The sequence below is a fragment of the Pyrus communis genome, chromosome 3 (assembly GCF_041283825.1).
Source record: "Pyrus communis isolate YQ-2024b chromosome 3, ASM4128382v1, whole genome shotgun sequence".
NCBI classification, from domain to species: domain Eukaryota; kingdom Viridiplantae; phylum Streptophyta; class Magnoliopsida; order Rosales; family Rosaceae; genus Pyrus; species Pyrus communis.
In genome coordinates this window covers 29,940,731-29,962,061 of record NC_142567.1, presented here as the reverse complement: position 1 = coordinate 29,962,061, position 21,331 = coordinate 29,940,731, and the positions used below count along the sequence as shown (strand labels likewise).

Sequence of the window (21,331 nt, the reverse complement as noted above, 5' to 3'; positions counted from 1 at the left end):
ACGCACTTGGCTGAACAGGTACCAATCAGAAAAACTAAAACCAATAAAGAGAAACAATCAATGGACCAAGGTACCAATCAGAAAAACTAAAACCAATCAGGAGAAATATTGAATTTTGTGAATGGTATATTCATCATAAGACAATCAAGTACAAGAGATAGCAATATATATGTGCTAGAGGGAAGAAAACAAGACTTCCTATCCCTCATTGATTTACGTCTAAAGCTAACGAAAAAGAACAAATAAGACACATCCCTTGAATTAAGGGAATTGACAAGACAAATAAGACAAATTGAGGAAATTGACAACAAGAGACACATCCCTTGAATTAAGGGAATTGACAACACTATCTATCACCCTAAAATCTTTTGTACGGTGAACATGCAACCTAACCTAACCCTAGTTGCTATTCTTTCTTCCAATAAGAAACAATCAATGGACCCCTTGGCGATTAGAATTTGCTGGTGCTTTTTTTTTCTTTTGTTAACTTGCCATTGGTTCGGAATACCAACTGGCAGAGGTGAGTTGGAGTTCCCGCATCTTGAATTTTTTTTAATGTTGACAGTCACAGTGATTACTTTTATTGATTTTAAATCTTGGATCAAAATAAATAGTTATGTCAATTTTATATAAATCATTTTGACTCAAAAGTCAAGAAAAATTGAAAAATGGTATACATGTCTAGTGTAAAACACGATGCAAGAACGTAGCAATGCTCATTTTGTTTAACAAAGTATGAGTTGGAGTGGACAGGAATTGGGCACCACATGTCAATATGATCCACATAAATATTAAAAAATTACCAATTTAAAAAAATTAAAAATTAAAAAACTAAACCAACAAAAAAATGGCCTAGGGAGGCGGGCTTTCCCATTCCTCCACCGGCCACAGTTCTGCTGTCCCCAAAATATATGTCTCATTCATGTCTCATATTTAATATTACGTCACCTGTTCAACACTTAACAGATAATTACCACTGTTAAATCTTTTTTTTTTTTTTTGGTTCGAACGTTTAAGTCCTTTCTTATGGAGGTACCCACTGGTACCAGAACCATTCCGATAGACTCATCCTCCATATCTTCCGCCCAGCAGCTGCGAGCACACGCCACCAGGAACGTCCACTCTGCTAATCTTAACGAATTTGTTAAAACAAGTCATTGTATCTTTCAATATTTCAATTTCAATTTCAAACTCGTTTTATCTTTTCATCAATCAATTTTTCGGTTATCGTTAATGAAAACTGAAAAAAGTGGTTTTGCTCTAACCCGTGGTTGCAAACAAAGAAATAACAGAGGAGGAGGTTTGTTAAGGGGACTTGAGTGTTAATTCTCTGTTAAGTGTTGGACAGGTGTCGCAAAATTACCGAACAGACACCAAGGAGACATTTATTTTGGGGACAGCGGACCCGTGGCCTCCTCCACCTGCACCACCTCTTTTTCTTATCTTTGACAGCCACAAAGAGCTTATCTTCGACAGCCATAAAGCTTATCTTGTGTCTGCTGTCGAGGAAGAAATACATATCGATTTTCGGACTCTAAAGTTTGAATACAAGACTAATAGTTTTGCAAAGTTTAATATCAAATTCAGCTTTCAGTGTACCAAATGTTAAGTAACTTGATAATACTTCACATTGTCGAGAAAGTTAATGAGATGACCTCTTTACTTTTCACCGACAAAGACTTAAATAGATAATCAATCAATCTCAAAGTAGTACTATTTATCTAAACTAAAAGTATGTTGTCGGAATAAAAAAATAAAAATTTCAAAATGTTTGAGGTTTCTTGTAAAACGAAAGTTTTTGCATAGCAATTTTGTGAGTTAATTTTTTGGGTAAATATCAGTTTACTACCCTCAAGTTTCGTGGTTTTCAACATTTAGTGTATGAAGTTTTTTTTCGTCTCAGAGTCATATCTAAAGTGTTAATTTTGGGACAGTCTCATATATCTGTTAGTCTGGCTATTAAGTTTTCTTTTAACTAATGATGTGGTGCCTATGTGGACAATGACTGGACGCTACATGTCAATAAGGGGTCCACATGGAAATTAAACATTAAAAAAAAATTCCTGCCCAAATTTAAAATATTAAAATAAAAAAAAATAAAAAAAAAAAACCAAACCAAACCAAACCAAACCCAGAACCTCCATCCCCTTCACTCTCGGATTTGCTCGAGCTCTCTTCACCTTAGCTCCCTCTCATCTCTCGGCTCTCTTTCACCTTTAACTCTCTTTTACTCTAACTCTCTCTCTCTCTGCTTCACTACATCGTGAGCACCACCATCCCTTTCCGCCATTTTTTCACAACGAACAACTCAGGCCACCCCGAATTATGAAAACCCAAGCTCGAACCTAGGCCAAGGTTTCTTTTCCCTCTTTGAACATGAAGACAATGACCATGGTCAACACGACGAGTTCAATTAGTGTTTCGGTGTCGGAGAAAGTAAGCCCTGGTGAGGGAATCGGGTCGGGCCAATGCGCTCCGGTCCACGAGCTAGTACCAGGGGCGGCGTTGCAAGAAGCCATGGCGGATAGAAGAGGATTAGCCATGGTGGACGGAGGAGGAGAAGCCAGTTCGTCCCAGAGTTGAACCAGGGTCAGCATTGCCAGTTCGTATATTGTTCACCATGAAAAATGGCGGAAAGGGATGATGGTGCTGACGGTGTAGTGAAGCAGAAAGGGAGATAGTTAGAGCAAGAAAGAGTTAGAGGTGAAAGAAAGCTGAGAGATGAGAGGGAGCTGAGGGGAAGAGAGCTTAAGCAAATCCGAGAGTGGAAAGGATGGAGGTTTTGGGTTTGGTTTTTTTTTTTTTTTTATAATTATTTTAAAATTTTAAATTTGGGCGGGAATTTTTTTTTTTGAATTTTTAATTTCCACGTGGACCCGTTAATGACACGTGGCGTCTAGTCATTGTCAACATAGGCACCACGTCATCAGTTAAATGGATAATTAACGGCTAGATTAACGGATGTATGAGATTGTCCCAAAATTAACACTTTAGGTATGGCTCAAGGACGAAAAAAATTTCATGTACTAAATGTTGAAAACCACGAAACTTAATGGTAGTAAACTGATATTTACCCTAATTTTTTTGAAGATTTTCTGTTGTAAAGCACCTTGTATTGATAGCTTTCTTATTTTCTGCTTGGCACAGCTTGATAACTGAAACCCAAACTCCCAGTCAATGGAGATGGACACGTGACATAGGCTAAAACCTATCTTCTAGGGGAACGGATCCCCTCATGAGCAAATCACACGGGCCATTGGATTTTGATCCAATGGCTACAATTATTATAACTTTTAGAGGAATCATTTGTTTATAACTATTAGATCAAAATTCAACTACCCGTGTGATTTGCTCAGGAAGCTCAGCCTCCTAAGCTTAGGAGGGGATCCATTCCCATCTTCCAGATGACTATCCATAACTTTCCAACAAAATGAAAGCCTATCCAGGTCACATAATGACCAAAAGCCTACCTACATGGGCCCCTTATCTCATCATCATAATTCCATCACCTTTAAACCCATCCTGGTCCTTGTCTAATCAAGTTTCAAATTTATTTTTGACTACTTATCAATCTGTCACCACCACCACATTTTTTGGATTTGGATCCTCTCCGGATCCAAAGGATATGAGCCCACAAATCAACTGATTCAGGCTATTTAAATTTGATCCAATGACTCCTATCCTTTGGATGGCCTGAATCATTTGATATGCGCACTCCAATCCTTTGGATCCGAAAAGGATGCAAATCCACATTTTTGGGGGGATGTTTGTTTATTTATTTTTTATGAAGTTTGTGATTCTCAAAAATATTGTTCACTGCAGTGTTAGGGAGATTTCAGCATCAACTTAATAGCCATTTGCGGTATTAGCGAAGCGGTGGGGGCAATGGGATTCCTTGACCCCAATAACCTTACGCTAACAGCCCTAAATAAGAAGAAGAATAAGAAGAAAGAGCTATTGCTCCATTTGTTAGCCATCACTCCATCAGTGCCTCTTCTCCCCTTGCTAAATCTTCCCACCACCGTGAATCTATCGCTTGGCAGCCTCCAGATCTTTAGACCTGCGTTTTCAGCCTGCCCTGTTTAGGGCATCGAATCGGCCGGCACTTCGTCGTTGTCGCGTGGGGATTTGGATTCTTTGGACTCCTCGATGGGTTCCATACAATTTGTGCGACCCTTTTATACAGACCTCATTTGTGAGCTTCTATGCTAAGCTTGGTAAGTTGTGCGATGCGCGTAAAGTGTTTAAGGAAATGTCTGAACCATGTGTGGTTGCGTGGAATGCGATGATTGATTGCTTTGGGAAGAATGAGGATATGGGTTATGCTGGTTTGCTATTTGAAAGCATGCTGGGAAAGGACGTGGTTTCATGGACAAGCGTTATAAACGGGTTTGGGAGAAATGAGTGTTTTAGCAAGGGGCAAGGGAATTCGGTTTTTTTTTTTTTTTTTTTTTTTTGCAGATGATGTTGAATCATGAGAATGTGATGGGTTGTTTTGTGAAGCCAAATGAAGCTAGTTATGTTAGTGTGCTTTTTTCCTATGCTAATTTGGGTGGGTGGGATCTATTTACTGGGGGAAGCAAATACATGGGCATGGTTCCGAATTTGGTGTCATCGAAGCTCCTGCTCTCAGGCCAGACGCAGGTGTCCCAGTGCTCCGATGATGATGTCACTGGCCAAGGGTAAGTTTCTGACCCCATCGTTGTAAATTTCTGGCTCCGCCATTGGTTTGCAGCGTACCACTTGAATTTGTCAACCAATCCAAATTGATCCAATCCACACGTCAACACGTTAGACATCCCAAATCAATTTGAACTCTACTGCTTTCTTGGAGATATAGGCTTCGTTTGAATGTGCTTTTAAAATGACTAAAAACGCTTTTAGAAAAAATCTTTTTAAGTTCTAAAAGCACTTGAAGTGCTTTTTGCAAGAAGCACCAGTTATGTGCTTCTTTCAAGAAGTATTTTAAGTGCTTTTCTAGGATTTACTTGCATTTTACTAAAGATTGGTTCTAAAAACATTTTCACCAAAAACGCTTTCAATCATTTTAAAAGCATGTCCAAATGAACTCATAATTTGCATCTTTTTTATTCCGTAGAAGAAAGTACCAAGATAATTCACATTAAAAGATAATAATAATTAATATGATAAAAAACTATAATATTATCTTTTAACAACAACAAAATTATTTTAACTTTCTTCATCCAACATCTAGAATCTTGCCAATCCATACTTTGTCCACAAAAGTGTATAGAATAAGCTTTCATTTGATTTATAAAAACAAAAAGCCTTTTAGCTAAAATAGTTTATAAGATTTAAATAACTCATCACTTTGATCTTTGAAATTTGAAATCAATAGAAGTGATCCCTGAATTTGTCAACCATAAATTATTTTGATTATTTCATCAAAAATTATATTACGACCAAAATAACAAAAATACCCTCAATTTAATAAACAATGAGCCAAATGATTTAATAGAAATTGAGCGTATTTTTATCATTTTAACTTTATTTAAAGGAAATTTGTCATGAATGATCAAAGTGATTGAGAGCAGACAAACTCAATGACTACTTATATTAATTTTAAATTTCAAATATCAAAATGATGAGTTGTATAAATATCAAGAACTATTTTGGCTAAAAAGTCAAAACCAAATCTTCATCCAGAAATAAGATGGTAAAGTTGCCACTTGTACGGAATCCGAGATTGTGTGTTTATAACTTGTATAAAGAAAAAAAAATTGATATACCACATATGGACAATCATTAATATAATAATTTTTTAAAAAGGAGATTAATTTAGTCAAATTAATAAAGAAAACTCATGACCCAATTCAATAAGTCAGTGACTACTAATTTAGCTAGTTTATCTTTTAGTCGTTACCATAGTCCGAAGCTAGTGACGACGATATGATCAGCACGTGGGTCCACTGTCTTCACGTTTCTCACCTACTTAGATGAGGCGGGCACACCACACAAATCGTCCCTTAGCACATGCAAAACCCTGCAAAACCAGAGAGAGAGAGAGAGAGAGAGAGAGAGAGAGAGAGAGAGAGAGAGAAATGGTGAAGAACATAAGTGAGATGGGAGTGGAGGACTTTGTTCAGGCAGGGCTAGACGTTGAAGAGGCCAAGGATTTCGGAACAGTCCTAAAAAATACAATCTCCCGCACGAACACAACGGACCCAAAAGAGATATGGCGGCAGATAGTGGCTGAGAGATTGCTGAAACCATCACACCCTCATGAGCTGCACCAGTTGATCTACTACTCAGTCTATGCCAATTGGGATGCCTCCACCAAAGGCCCTCCTCTCTACTGGTTCCCTTCTCTGTAACTCACTTTTCTCCACTCTCCCACTTTTCTTTTGCCTTTTCTTTCTCTGTTTCATTGTTTAATGGAAGGTACGTGGTCTGCTTACCTGCCAATCACAATGCGACGTGCGTGCAGAAAATTTTCGTTTTTGTGTTTTCCGTGTAGAGTCCCGCGTTCTTTTTAACTTGGCATGTGAGGAATGAAATCTGAAATCTATAAAATTAAAGAGATTGTTATTGGCATTCTTAAATTTAATTAGAAAGAAAAATAGGTTGTGTAGAATGAGATTTTTAAGATTTTTGAAATGTTAATAACAGTTTCTAAAATTAAATCCACGTATTAATATCGAGGATATAAGAGGTAACTTTTGATTAATTCAAATATTTGACGCTTGTATGTATATCATTAATGTGTGGATCTTGGAGAAATAATTCTGCAGACATGGAATGTCTTCTTGCTTCTACTTTTTAATTTTGTTTCTATATCCTAACTGAACCCTGTTCTTCTCTATTTTCAGATACCAGTCGCGACAAACAAACTTGGGGCGATTGATGGAAAAGCACGGTCCAGAGCTTTTAGGAACATCATATAAGGATCCCATAACAAGTTACACACTCTTCCAGGAATTCTCTGTTCAGAATCCAGAGGTAACTACCCATTCGTATCCTTGAGTTCTGGCAGGCTTGCTGCATGTTTTTTATTGAACGAGCTGTGCTGTTATTGTTCTAGGCTTACTGGTCACTTGTTCTAAAAGAGCTCTCGGTTTCATTTCGAAAAGTCCCAAAGTGTATTTTGGATAGGACTGACAAATCAAAACGCGGTGGATCTTGGCTTCCACATTCAGTTTTGAATATTGCTGAATGTTGTTTGCTACCCACCAGACACCCAAGAAAAGACGATGATGGTTTGGCTGTTGTATGGAGGGATGAAGTTTGCGACGATGATTCTTTTGTTAATCGTATGACATTAAAGGAGCTTCGGGAACAAGTAATGTATGCTCCTATTTGATTTCCTCAGCACAGTGGCATATGCTTCAGATCAGTGCAATTTCTGCTTTGACAATTGTTTAAGCCTTTTGATTTCATCTTTTCTCAACTTTTCCATCATTCTGCTTGTAATGTTGCCGGAGCTTTATTCCCTTTGCATACACAGTGTCTTTGGTTTTCCTCCTTTTTTGATGTTGTCCACGACATAATTGACAGGTTGGTGGCTAATGCACTGGATGCAACCTTTTCAAAGGGTGATGCAATTGCTATCGACATGCCAATGAATGTCAATGCGGTTATCATATATTTAGCAATTGTACTAGCAGGATTTGTTGTTGTATCAATAGCAGACAGTTTTGCTGCAAATGAAATTGCAACTCGTCTACGCGTGTCTAAAGCAAAGGCCATCTTTACCCAGGTGAGTTTCCGTGACTGGTGGCTAAATGCACTGGATTGCACTGATTATTCTCTGCTAGGAATTTTTTACTTGCTAAAGTATCCTGATGAATTCTCATGTCAGCTATTTTCAATAACATATCTGCTTGATTAAATTTTGAATAATCCACTTACTTGACTAAAAAGCCTTGAAAGTGCTGAAAATTCAGGATACAGAATTTCATACCAAGAGTGTGTTTTCAAAATATAATTTTCAATTCTCTCTGGATTTCATATTTTGCAGTGTGTTTTTATGGCTCTTTTTCTAGTAAATGATTTCTACTTTCACTTTGTATTCAGGATTTCATACTAAGAGGAGGTCCGAAGTTTCCTCTCTACAGGTAGATACTGCTTCCTTATAAATAATGCTAGATGCTAACATCTCTCTGCTCTTTCAGAGGTTGAAATGTCGAAGTGTTAATTATACATATAAATGCTAGTTTAACTGTTGCATCTGTGAAATGTTGTATGTTCATGTTCGTGGATATGATTTTTCTTTCCATTCAGTCGAGTTGCAGAGGCCGCTCCACATTTAGCTATTGTACTTCCAGCAATTGGGAGCAATGTAGGCATTCAATTGAGAGAACAGGATCTATCGTGGCATGATTTTCTTTCTCGTGTCGATCACCTTCCAAGGTAATTAGTATACCAGCGATATTGATCTGGCCAATTAGACTTTGTTATGCAATGAGAGACTTATCTTGTTTCTCAATCAATGTACTTTCAAACCAATTTGTATATCCATGTAACGCTATTATCTTCTTTGCAGAAAGAACTACTACTCTCCAGTCTATCGGCCAGTCGACTCCGTGACTAATATTCTCTTTTCATCTGGAACCACAGGTAAAGAAATTGCTTCAAAGAAAACTTTTATGGTTAGCTCTACTTTGTAACACATTTTCATCTTTTGATCTTCAGTTCATATTTTGGTGTTTATCAGGAGATCCGAAAGCTATTCCATGGACACAACTGTCACCAATTAGAGGTGCTGCTGATTCATGGGCTCACATGGATAATCAAGTTGGGGATGTCTTCTGCTGGCCAACAAATTTGGGATGGGTTTTGGGTACAATCTTACTCTACTCGTGCTTTCTAACTGGTACAACTCTTGCTCTGTACCATGGATCTCCTCTCGGTCGTGGCTTCGGAAAATTTGTTCAGGTGAAACTTACATACTTTTGCTCAAAGTTCATATAAAAAGTGCAAAAACTTAATGTATTATAACTAGTAACTACGTATGAGTACCATCCTATCGAATGCCTCCTTTCGTCTATTGTATCTGGTCAGGATGCCGGAGTCACTATATTGGGCACAGTTCCTAGCTTAGTAAAAACTTGGAAGAGTACACGGTGTATGAAAGGCCTAGACTGGACAAAGATAAGGTAATATTTCTATTTAAACTTCAGAACGATTTATTAACATGAGACCGAGAATATGGACTTAAACATTGGTTTCTCCAGATCATTTTGTTCTGCTGGTGAAGCGTCTAGCGTTGATGATGACCTTTGGCTCACTTCCCGTGCTTACTACAGACCCATCCTTGAAAATTGTGGGGGCACAGAGCTTGCTTCGTCCTACATCATGGGAAGTCTGCTGCAGCCACAAGCTTTTGGAGCATTTAGCACAAAGTCGATGACAGTAGGCTTTGTCATCTTTGATGAACATGGAATTCCTTATGTAAGTACATGACTAGCTTGTTTTCTAATTGTGGTTCAATTCCTTTAACCTACCCGTCACTCGTTTACATCATGCTAGTCCCGGGGATATGTTTTTCTTGAATGACGGGTGACAGGCGGGAAAAAATAATGAGAACAAACATCAAGGAATAAAGTCCACTCATTTATATTATTAGACTATATTGTATGTCAATATCTTTGATCTCCTTGATCATACAGCCAGAGGAGCAAGCTTGTGTCGGGGAAGTGGGTTTGTTCCCGCTATTAATGGGAGCGACTGACAGGCTGCTAAATGCTGATCATGAAAAAGTTTACTTCAAGGGAATGCCAATGTACAGTGGAACGGTAAGATTAGAACTGCATTTCTTACAATATTTGAACCTCTTCATATGCTTAAATGTGAACTTATTGATGTTTGGCAATGCCATTGATCTGTGATGAAAGTAAGAATCTTTTCTATTACTTGACATATGATTGGCAGCAACTTAGGAGACATGGAGACATACTTAAAAGAACTATTGGAGGCTATTTAATTGTTCAAGGCAGGTCCGATGATACCATGAACCTCGGCGGCATCAAGGTAAAGTATTCACCTGCACCCTTTATTTGATGAGCGAGTGCTTTGGCTGCCTGATCATCTGTTTACCTTTAAACTAATATGCTCGGACTTGTTTTCGAAACATTAATGAGCATTGATCTTTCTTGAATTTCAGACAAGTTCTGTTGAAATTGAGCGCGTCTGTGACCAGGCTGATGAAAGCATCTTGGAGACAGCTGCAGTCACCGTTGCACCCATGAGTGGCGGTCCTGAACAGTTGGTTATATATGTCGTATTAAAGAAGGGATACGACTCCAAACCAGATGAGCTAAAGAAGAAATTCTCAAAAGCCATTCAAGGCAACCTTAACCCTCTATTTAAGGTTTGTCTTCTAATAATTTTCAAAACAAAAACATGTCCCGTCAGATCGCTTGTGTTTCATCGTTGCTGCTTCAGAAACCAAAGCATGTTCATGGCATTTTAGCTGTTTTTTTTTGTCTGTGAAGGTTCTGAAGTTTTCAAAGATTTTAATGGATTGTACAGGTGAGCTTGGTCAAGATTGTAGCAGAGTTTCCTCGAACAGCCTCCAACAAGTTACTAAGAAGAGTTTTGAGGGACCAAATGAAGCATGAGCTCTCTGTTCGGAGCAGAATGTAGCAGCGTGCAGCAGACTCACGTGTCAGTTTAATAACAGCTATGATACGGTAATTTCGTTATGAAAGCAGAGAGTATTCTTGGTCGGTCATTCCATGTAGTGGCTTATGGTTTCAATTTTAGTGTATTTAATTTTGTTTATTTGGTGTTACATATCTCATTTGCTATTGAGCTTGGCCTTAATGGTCATTACTGATCACATTTCTTACTACCTGAGAACATTTTCGTACGTAGTGCATGATGTTTATATTTTGGCAAACTCAATCGTTCTCTTCCCATCATGGGGCTTGGCAAAGAAATGCTAGACATAATCAGAATACAGAACTTGCTTATACACTGGTTTCTCCCCACTCACAAGCACTTCCAGCAGCGGAGAGAATATTTCCGTAGGCCTTGGTGGGACAAATATGGGAACTGAAACCCTATTGTTGCTTGCATTGGCAGCCACTCGATGCTCACTGCTCTTGTACCGTCCATTGCTCATTATTTGCAGTGCATCACCAATGTGGCTAAGAGTAAATTAACAGAACTAATGGCAAGTGGTGTTATATATATACATAAGTACCTGAGTGGTGGGGGTAAGCTAACATCGTTTGCCCTTTGATAATCCTACCTTTTTCAGTTCAATAGTTTTCTCTCTGGACCGATGAAGTCCCACATACATTCAATATTTATATAGCAGTCGACAAGAGCTGAGGTCTAGAGGTCCCTGTCCCGGCAGGAACTGCGTGAATAGGAATAGTATTGTACACGATGGATGCTACATGTCTACTCCTTGTTGTTACAATGACCTTACTTTCATTTGCTCCATACGTGAAAAGAGTTTGTAGCCGATCCCAATCACCATAGTTTTCATTCCAAAGGTCATCCAGGACAAGTAAGTTCTATTTCCCCTCAATTGATCCCTTAGTTGAAGTTCAAGGGAATTCATCTCCAAAATATCACAAGGTTTTTAGTGATTTCCTCTATAAAGGGACTTAATCACCATCAAAGCCTCATATTCGGAAACATAAACCCAAGCATTTGTATCAAAATGCTCTTTAACTTGTTCATCATTGGTTCATTGTGAAGGAGTTGAGCAAGAGTTGTCTTACCAACCCCGCCCATTCGGACTATAGGGACCACAGAAAAATTACTGCTACTTTTATTTTATGGTCACATAGCAACAGTATTATTTTTAACTTTTCTTTATCCTTATCCCTCCCATAGGTACATAATCCGTCCTCAACAACAGAAGTTGTGGGAGTTGTTTGTGAAACCTTGCCCCCAACACCTGCTCTAAGATCGAGGGTATTTTTTTTGTTTTGCAAGGTGTTCCAACTTGTTGAATAAATCTTCTAATCTATCATTCGAGCCTTTATAATTAAAAGGATTAAGAGATGTAGAAAGGATGTTCCACACCTGGGTTTTCTTAGTATGATCTTTCGCCTTGCAACGCAAAGCTTCAGTGTCGATCTCATCCACCAAGTCCTCGGCATCGAACACAACATGTTTGTGCTGGCCAAGCCACATCCCGACGGCAGGGTTGACAATCTGCTTCTCCTGTGCATCGTTGAGCACTGCATGGAGGGTCATCAACGTCACCTTCAGTCTATCATGAGTGAATGATTGAGTCTTGTTGCCCGGAAGAAGTCCATGAACTCTCCGGAGGCAATCTTGTCGCACAGCACCTGGATTGATCCGGATAGCAAAGCCTCTCCGACCAAAGCCATTTTCTCTTCTTGGCAAAAGGCTTTGATGGAGTATTTGAAAGTTGAAAAACTGAAAATTATTGTGCAATTCAAGTAAAGAAGTAGCAAAGCGTGAAGGGTTATATATCTTAATTTTACACGGTGATCATCCGTAGTGAGACGACTTGGAAATTTTTTTCATTACCATCGGAATACGAGTAGTACACCACGTGTGATAATATGAGTAGTACACCACGTGTTTTTATATAAATATTGAAAATTTTTATTTTTTAAATTATTAAAATTTTTAAACACATATTTTAGTATTTTGTATAGTATGATATATAATACACTATCTTTTATTCTAATCATTGAAAAATCTCTCGTCGATTTGATATTGTTTTGGTTAGTCATGTGAGCTGAAATTTCAGAAAAGTAGAGGGTGTGGAACATGCGTGGTAGGTGGGATGACATTTTTTCATTTTCTTTCTTCCTTTTTCTATTTTCTACGGGATAAATAATAAATTAACATGGACCCACTCCCTACTGCTACGCTGGGTCAAGGGCGGCTATCTTTACCATTGAGTCGCAGCCGCTTTTGGCCGCCGGCTTCTTTCACTACCTCCAAAAAAATGATTTTTTTTTTAATTATTGAGAATTATTATTAGTATTTCAAAAATCTTATTTTACATTCTAAATTTTCTATATTAAAAAATAAAAAATACAATTATAAGAAGTGTAGAATGAGATTTTTAAATTGCCAATAACACTTCCTTTTTTATTTTATGTTTTATGAATTTTGGCAAGAATTTTATTAGTTTTATTTTCCTAGGTTGAGTTTAATATGTTGATTTTGTTCTTGTGTGTGGATTTTGGCTCTGTAATTGATAGTCTTTTGGTACGGTTTAGTGATGAATTTGTGGTTTCCCAGCTCAATTTTCTCTTTAGAGAATTGGGTTTGTTTCTGGGTTAAGCTTGATTTGTTAGTGTTTTGCTTCAGTTTGGAGTTTTGGGTTTAAAAGTGGTGGTCTTTTGGTATGGTGTAGACTGTAGTGATCAATTTCTGGTTTCCCATCTCAGTTTTCGTTTTTTAGATAACTGAACACATTCTACAGTTGCATCTCTTGGTTTGTTTCTTTTGTTGTTCTGTCCTGGGTGTCATGTTTTTCAGACTTACTGCAGACTGTAGGTTTTAGTTAGAATCAAATCTGTAGTTGTGTTTTGGAAGATGAGTGTGTGGGAACCCATCAGAATTCTTTTTCATGATTTTCGGATGGTATTACATTACTGATTTTGTTTATGTCTCGAGCGGAGGTGAATAAACTATTAACTGTATATGATTTTCCAATGGCTTTCGGTTTATTTATGTTTGTTATTTTAGCAGCTAATATCTATGTTGATAACTGAGTAATAAGGAAAGAAAGAACCAGAATGATTGACGTTGGGGCAGTCTTGGAGACCATTTTTATTGATTTTAAATCTCATAGATCAAAATAAAGAGTTGCGTTAATCTCATATGAATGATTTTGGCTAAAAAGCCAAGAAAAATTGAAAAATGGTATACATGTCTTGTGTAAAACACGATGTAAGAACGTAGCAATGCTCATTTTGTTTAACAAGGTATGAGTTGAGTTTGGTATAAGATAGCAAAATATTCCTAAACATCATATTCCTGTAGCTAGTACCCTTTAGAAGCATTGGTATTTGTGTGCCTTTTTGTACTGACTGAATTCATATTTGAGCAGACAATCCGCTTGTCCTCAGCATTTCCCGTTTGTACTTGGAAGATAAACACGATGAGCTTGCTTCTGGGTGGACGTTGCGGTTTGCTAAGTGATTTTACAAAGGATCTTCTTACATCGTTGCAAATAGTCAGGAAGGATGTTGTGTTATGAAATATGAACCGAATACTACGAGCTAGCGTGTTATGTTCCTGAAGGGATGATACCGAGTAAATGTACCAGCAGAATTTTCTGTCGATTCATCGTTGAGTAGGGTTTAGGGTATGCTGATCTCCAAAGTTAGATGGTACATGCTGCCTGGATTTTTGAGTTTCTTGTAAGACCGTAATCGTAGGTTTGACCTTTCGAACATTTCAGGAAATGGTGCTGGTTTGGACAAATCCATGCACTTCCCCTCTCCATCTGGCTCTCCCGCCCCGATCCCGTGACCCCTCTCTCTCTCGCGATGAAAGAAGAAAGAGAGACTTATGAAGTAAAAGGGAAAATAAAACATATATTAAGGGAAATGCTAAAGATACTAAATTTCTAGATCATATTCTGTAAATCACATAATATGGTGATTGATGACTAAATTTTTTTTTTTAATTATTAAAAAAATAAGTTCAACAATGGACTGTCACATGTGATCTACAAGTGATGTTCTAAAAATTTAGTTTTTGCATTTTCTTAAAATAAAATGGGTTAATCTCAGTTTATTACCTTAAAGTTTCATAGTTTTCAATATTTGGTATATGATGTTTTTTCATTTCAGAGTCACACCTCAAATCTTAGTTTTGGGATAGTCTCATAAATTCGTTAAATTAGCTGTGAAGTCAGCTGATGACGGAACATTCACGTGAACAGTGATTAACATCACATGTCAATATGACCCACATAAATATTAAAAAAATAAAAAATAAAAAACTAAACAAACAAAAGATGGCCTAGGGATGCGGACTTTCCCTTCCTCCACCGGCACCACCCCTTTTCCTTATCTTCAACAGCCACAAAGCTTATGTTGACTGCGTTTGAGAAATAAACACGTTTTGGTCTTCGAGTTTTAGAACTTGAAGACAAAGTTGCTAGTTTTGCGAAGTTCAATATTAAATTTGATTTTCAATGTGTCGAATGTTAAATAACTTTGGTAATAACTCACATAGTCGACAAAGATTTAAATAGATAATCAGTCGGTATTGAAATAATGCTATTTATTCAAACTGAAAATATATTGTCAAGAAAAAAAAAAATATCTTTTATGTGTGAGAGGTTTCTCGTAAAGTGAAAAATTGCATAACAATTTTTTGAGTTAAATTTTTTGGAGAGATTCTCTGTTGTAAAGCACATTGTACTGATAGCTTTCATATTTTCTGCTTGACATGGTATAGGCTAAAGCCTATCTTCTAGGAGAGATTTTTCAGTGTGATCATCACAGGAAGTGGTACATCATGTGTCATTTTTATAAATGGTGGATTATGTGTGTTAAAACCAATAGACTGAAATTTGAATAACTCATTACTTTTGTTCTTGAGATTTTGAAACTAATAGAAGTAGTTCATGAGTTTATCCATTATTAATTATTTTGATCATTCTATAAAAAATTATATTACGATCAAATTAACAAAAATAGCATCAATTTAATAAACAATATGCCAAATGATTTAATAGAAATTGAACGTATTTGTGTCATTTTAGCCTTATTTAATGAAGATTTTTCATGAATAATCAAAATGATTAATGATAGACAAACTCAGAGACTATTTATATTAATTTTAAATTTTAAAAATTAAAATGATAAGTTATGCAAATTCTAAAAACTATTTTGACTAAAAAGCCAAAACAAAATCTTCGTCGAAAAATAAGATAGTAAAATTGTAATCTGAAAGGAATCCGAGATCGTATGTTTATAACTTGTGTAAAGAAAAATATTTGATAAACCACAAATAGACAATCATTAATATAATCAATTTTTTTTAAGGAGATTAATTTAATCAAATTAATAAAGAAAACTCATGACCCAATTCAAGAAGTCATCAACTACTAATTTAACTAGTTTTTCTTTTAGTTGTTAGTTACCGTAGTCCGAAGCTAGTGACGACCATATGATCAGCACGTGAGTCGACTGTTTTCACATCTCTCACCTACTCCTTAAATTAGGCACACCACACAAATCGTCCTTTTAATACATGCAAAAACCTGCAAAAAACCACGGGGAGAGAGAGAGAGAGAGAGAGAGAGAGAGAGAGAGAGAGAGAGAGAGAGAGAGAGAGAGAGGGAGATGGTGAAGAACATAAGTGAGGTGGGAGCGGAGGACTTCGTTCAGGCAGGGCTAGACGTTGAAGAGGCCAAGGATTTCGAAACAGTCCTAAAAAATACAATCTCCCGCACGAACACAACGGACCCAAAAGAGATATGGCGGCAGATAGTGGCTGAGAGATTGCTGAAACCATCACACCCTCATGAGCTGCACCAGTTGATCTACTACTCAGTCTATGCCAATTGGGATGCCTCCACCAAAGGCCCTCCTCTCTACTGGTTCCCTTCTCTGTAATTCACTTTCTTTTGCCTTTTCTTTCTCTGTTTCATTGTTTAATAAAAGATACGTGGCTTGCTTACCTGTCAATCACAATTTGACATGTGTACAGAAAATTTTCGTTTTTGTACTTTCCATGGAGAGTCCCACGTTCTTTTTAACTTGGCATGTGAGGAATGAAATCTGAAATCTATAAAATTAAAGAGATTGTTATTGACATTTCTAAATTCTTATTTTGTACTCTAAATTAAATTAGAATGAGATTTATGAGACTTTTAAAATGCTAATAACAGTTTCCAAAATTAAAACATGTCATTGAGTTAATCCACATATTAATATCGAGGATATAAGAGGTAACCTTCGATTAATTCAAATATATGACGCTTGTATGTATATCATTAATGTGTGGATCTTGGAGAAATAATTCTGCAGACATGGAATGTCTTCTTGCTTCTACTTTTTAATTTTGTTTCTAAATCCTAACTGAACCCTGTTCTTCTCTATTTTCAGATACCAGTCGCGACAAACAAACTTGGGGCGATTGATGGAAAAGCACGGTCCAGAGCTTTTAGGAACATCATATAAGGATCCCATAACAAGTTACACACTCTTCCAGGAATTCTCTGTTCAGAATCCAGAGGTAACTACTCATTCGTATCCTTGAGTTCTGGCAGGCTTGCTGCATGTTTTTTATTGAACGAGCTGTGCTGTTATTGTTCTAGGCTTACTGGTCACTTGTTCTAAAAGAGCTCTCGGTTTCCTTTCGAAAAGTCCCAAAGTGTATTTTGGATAGGACTGACAAATCAAAACGCGGTGGATCTTGGCTTCCACATTCAGTTTTGAATATTGCTGAATGTTGTTTGCTACCCACCAGCCACCCAAGAAAAGAGGATGATGGTTTGGCTGTTGTGTGGAGGGATGAAGGTTGCGACGATGATTCTTCTGTTAATCGTATGACATTAAAGGAACTTCGGGAACAAGTAATGTATGCTTCTATTTGATTTCCTTAGCACAGTGGCATATGCTTCAGATCAGTGCAATTTCTGCTTTCACAATTGATTAAGCCTTTTGATTTCATCTTTGCTGAACTTTTCCATTGTTCTGCTTGTAATGTTGCCGGAGCTTTATTCCCTTTGTATACACGATGTCTTTAGTTTTCCTCCTTTTTTGATGTTGTCTACGACATAATTGACAGGTTGGTGGCTAATGCACTGGATGCAACCTTTTCAAAGGGTGATGCAATTGCTATCGACATGCCAATGAATGTCAATTCGGTTATCATATATTTAGCAATTGTACTAGCAGGATTTGTTGTTGTATCAATAGCAGACAGTTTTGCTGTAAATGAAATTGCAACTCGTCTACGCGTGTCTAAAGCAAAGGGTGTCTTTACCCAGGTGAGTTTCCATGACTGGTGGCTAAATGCACTGGATCGCCCTGATTATTCTCTGCTAGGAATTTTTTACTTGCTAAAGTATCCTGATGAATTCTCATGCCAGCAAATTTCAGTAACATATCTGCTTGACTTAAAAGCCTTGAAAGTGCTGAAATTTCAGGATACAGGATTTCATACTAAGAGTGTGTTTTCAAACTATAATTTTCAATTCTCTCTGGATTTAATATTTTGCAGTGTGTATTTATGGCTCTTTTTCTAGCAAATGATTTCTACTTTCACATTGTATTCAGGATTTCATACTAAGAGGAGGCCGAAAGTTTCCTCTCTACAGGTAGATACTGCTTCCTTATAAATAATGCTAGATGCTAACATCTCTTCCGCTCTTTTAGAGATTGAGATGTCAAAGTGTTAATTATAAATATAAATGCTAGTTTAACTGTTACATCTGTAAAATGTTGCATGTTCATGTTCATGGATATGATTTTTCTTTCCATGCAGTCGAGTTGCAGAGGCCGCTCCACATTTAGCTATTGTGCTTCCAGCAATTGGGAGCAATGTAGGCATTCAGTTAAGAGAACAGGATCTATCCTGGCATGATTTTCTTTCTCGTGTCGATCACCTTCCAAGGTAATGAGTATACCAGCGATATTGATCGGGCCAATTAGACTTTGTTATGCAATGAGAGACTTATCTTGTTTCTCAATCAATATAGTTTCAAACCAATTTGTATATCCATTTAACGCTATTCTCTTCTTTGCAGAAAGAACTACTACTCTCCAGTCTATCAGCCAGTCGACTCCGTGACTAATATTCTCTTTTCATCTGGAACCACAGGTAAAGAAATTGCTTTTAAAAAAACTTTGATGGTTAGCTCTACTTTGTAACACATTTTCATCTTTTGATCTTCGGTCTATATTTTGGTGTTTATCAGGAGACCCGAAAGCTATTCCATGGACACAACTTTCACCAATTAGAGCTGTTGCTGATTCATGGGCTCACAATGATAATCAAGTTGGGGATGTCTTCTGCTGGCCAACAAATTTGGGATGGGTTATGGGTCCAATCTTACTCTACTCGTGCTTTCTGACTGGTTCAACTCTTGCTCTGTATCATGGGTCTCCTCTCGGTCGTGGCTTTGGAAAATTTGTTCAGGTGAAACCTATATACTTTTGCTCAAAGTTCATATAAACAGTGCAAGAACATCATGTATTATAACTAGTAACTACCTACGAGTACCATGCTATTGAATGCCTTCTTACTTTCCTCTATTGTATCTGTTCAGGATGCCGGAGTAACTATATTGGGCACAGTTCCTAGCTTAGTAAAGGCTTGGAAGAGTACACAGTGTATGAAAGGCCTAGACTGGACAAAGATAAGGTAATCTTTTTATTTAAACTTCAGAACGATTTATTAACATGAGACCGAGAATATGGACTTAAAACACCAGTTTGTGCAGATCATTTTGTTCCACTGGTGAAGCGTCTAGTGTTGATGACGACCTTTGGCTCGCTTCCCGTGCTTACTATGGACCCATCATTGAATGTTGTGGGGGCACAGAACTTGCTTCGTCCTACATCATGGGAAGTTGGCTGCAGCCACAAGCTTTTGGAGCATTTAGCACAAAGTCGATGACAACAGGCTTTGTCGTATTTGATGAACATGGAATTCCTTATGTAAGCACATGACTAGCTGGTTTCTAATTGTGGTTCAATTCCTTTAACCTACCTGTCACTCGTTTACATCATGCGAGTCCTGAACGATGGGTGACAGGCGGGAAAAAATAATAAGAACAAACATCAAGGAACAAAGTCAACTCATTTATATTATTAGACTATATTGTATGTCAATATCTTTGATCTGCTTGATCATACAGCCAGAGGAGCAAGCTTGTGTTGGGGAAGTGGGTTTGTTCCCGCTATTAATGGGAGCGACTGACAGGCTGCTAAATGCTGATCATGAAAAAGTTTACTTCAAGGGAATGCCAATGTATAATGGAACGGTAAGATCAGAACTACATTTCTTACAATACTTGAACCTCTTCATATGCTTAAATGTGAACTTATCTAATCTTTTGAAATTATGTTTGGTACCGCAATTGATCTGTGATGAAAGTAAGAATCTTTTCTATTACTTGACATATGATCGGCAGCAACTTAGGAGACACGGAGACATACTTAAAAGAACTGTTGGAGGCTATTTGATTGTTCAAGGCAGGTCCGATGATACCATGAACCTCGGTGGCATCAAGGTAAAGTATTCACCAGCACCCTTTATTTGATGAGCAAGTGCAAGCTTTGTTGCCTGATCATCTGTTTACATTTAAACTGATATGCTCGGACTCGTTTTCGAAACATTAAATGCCTTCGATCTTTCTTGAATTTCAGACAAGTTCTGTTGAAATCGAGCGCGTCTGTGACCGGGCTGATGAAAGCATCTTGGAGACAGCTGCAGTCAGTGTTGCACCCAAGAGTGGTGGTCCTGAACAGTTGGTTATATATGTCGTATTAAAGAAGGGATACGACTCCGAACCAGACGAGCTAAAGAAGAAATTCTCAAAAGCCATTCAAAGCAACCTTAACCCTTTGTTTAAGGTTTGACTTCTAATAATTTTCAAAACAAAAACATGTCCCGTGACAGTTTGCATGTGTTTCTTTGTTGCTGCTTCAGAAACCAAAGCATGTTCACGGCATTTTTAGCTGTTTTTTTTTTTCCTCTGAATGTTCTGAAGTTTCCAAACATTTTAATGGACTGGACAGGTGAGCTTGGTCAAGATTATACCAGAATTTCCTCGAACAGCCTCCAACAAGTTACTAAGAAGAGTTTTGAGGGACCAAGTTAAGCATGAGCTCTCTGTTCGGAGCAGAATGTAGCAGCGCCCAGCAGACTCGACTGTCAGCCAACAGAGTCCACCTCCCTTTTTATGGGTGAATAGGCCAAGTTTTCGGTTAGCATTACACTGTAAATTTCAGTTTGCTAGAAGTGTTTCTGTTTAATAATGGTCACTTGGCAACATTCTAAATTGATTACAAAAAAAATTATATATCGGGGGTCTCACGTTGAAAGATTTTTCAGAGGTGATTTCAGAGAGTATTCTTGGTCAGTCATCCCATGTAATGGCTTATGGCTTCATTGCCTATCAATTTTAGTGTCTTTAATTTTGTTTATTTGGTGGTACATATCTCATTTGCTATTGAGCTTGGCTTTAATGGTCATTATTGATCACATTTCTTACATGAGAACATTTTCATGCGTAGTGCATGATGTTTATATTTTGGCAAACTCAATCGTTCTCTTCCCATCATGGGGCTTCGCAAAGAAATGCTTGACATAATCAGAATACAGAACTTGCTTATACACTGGTTTCTCCCCACTCACAAGCACTTCCGGCAGCGGAGAGATGATTTCCGAAGGC

At 37.5% G+C, this 21,331-nt stretch overlaps 2 protein-coding genes across 2 annotated transcripts; both read left to right on the top strand.

Annotated features, from left to right (window-relative positions):
* Positions 1-5,969: 5,969 nt before the first annotated feature.
* Positions 5,970-10,861, top strand: LOC137715276 (putative CoA ligase CCL12). Its single transcript, XM_068454541.2, has 14 exons — positions 5,970-6,331; positions 6,831-6,960; positions 7,043-7,305; positions 7,516-7,717; positions 8,035-8,075; positions 8,242-8,370; positions 8,504-8,577; positions 8,675-8,895; positions 9,022-9,116; positions 9,195-9,411; positions 9,630-9,755; positions 9,892-9,990; positions 10,124-10,330; positions 10,492-10,861. Exons 1-14 carry the CDS (start codon positions 6,063-6,065, stop codon positions 10,603-10,605), a joined length of 2,187 nt encoding a protein of 728 aa, XP_068310642.2. The 5' UTR covers positions 5,970-6,062; the 3' UTR covers positions 10,606-10,861.
* A 5,294-nt stretch (positions 10,862-16,155) lies between these two features.
* LOC137715519 (putative CoA ligase CCL12) lies at positions 16,156-21,083 on the top strand. Its single transcript, XM_068454868.2, has 14 exons — positions 16,156-16,537; positions 17,034-17,163; positions 17,246-17,508; positions 17,719-17,920; positions 18,210-18,250; positions 18,418-18,546; positions 18,680-18,753; positions 18,851-19,071; positions 19,202-19,296; positions 19,376-19,592; positions 19,793-19,918; positions 20,069-20,167; positions 20,304-20,510; positions 20,676-21,083. The coding sequence occupies exons 1-14, from the start codon at positions 16,269-16,271 to the stop codon at positions 20,787-20,789; spliced, it is 2,187 nt and encodes a 728-aa protein (XP_068310969.2). The 5' UTR covers positions 16,156-16,268; the 3' UTR covers positions 20,790-21,083.
* Positions 21,084-21,331: the final 248 nt, after the last annotated feature.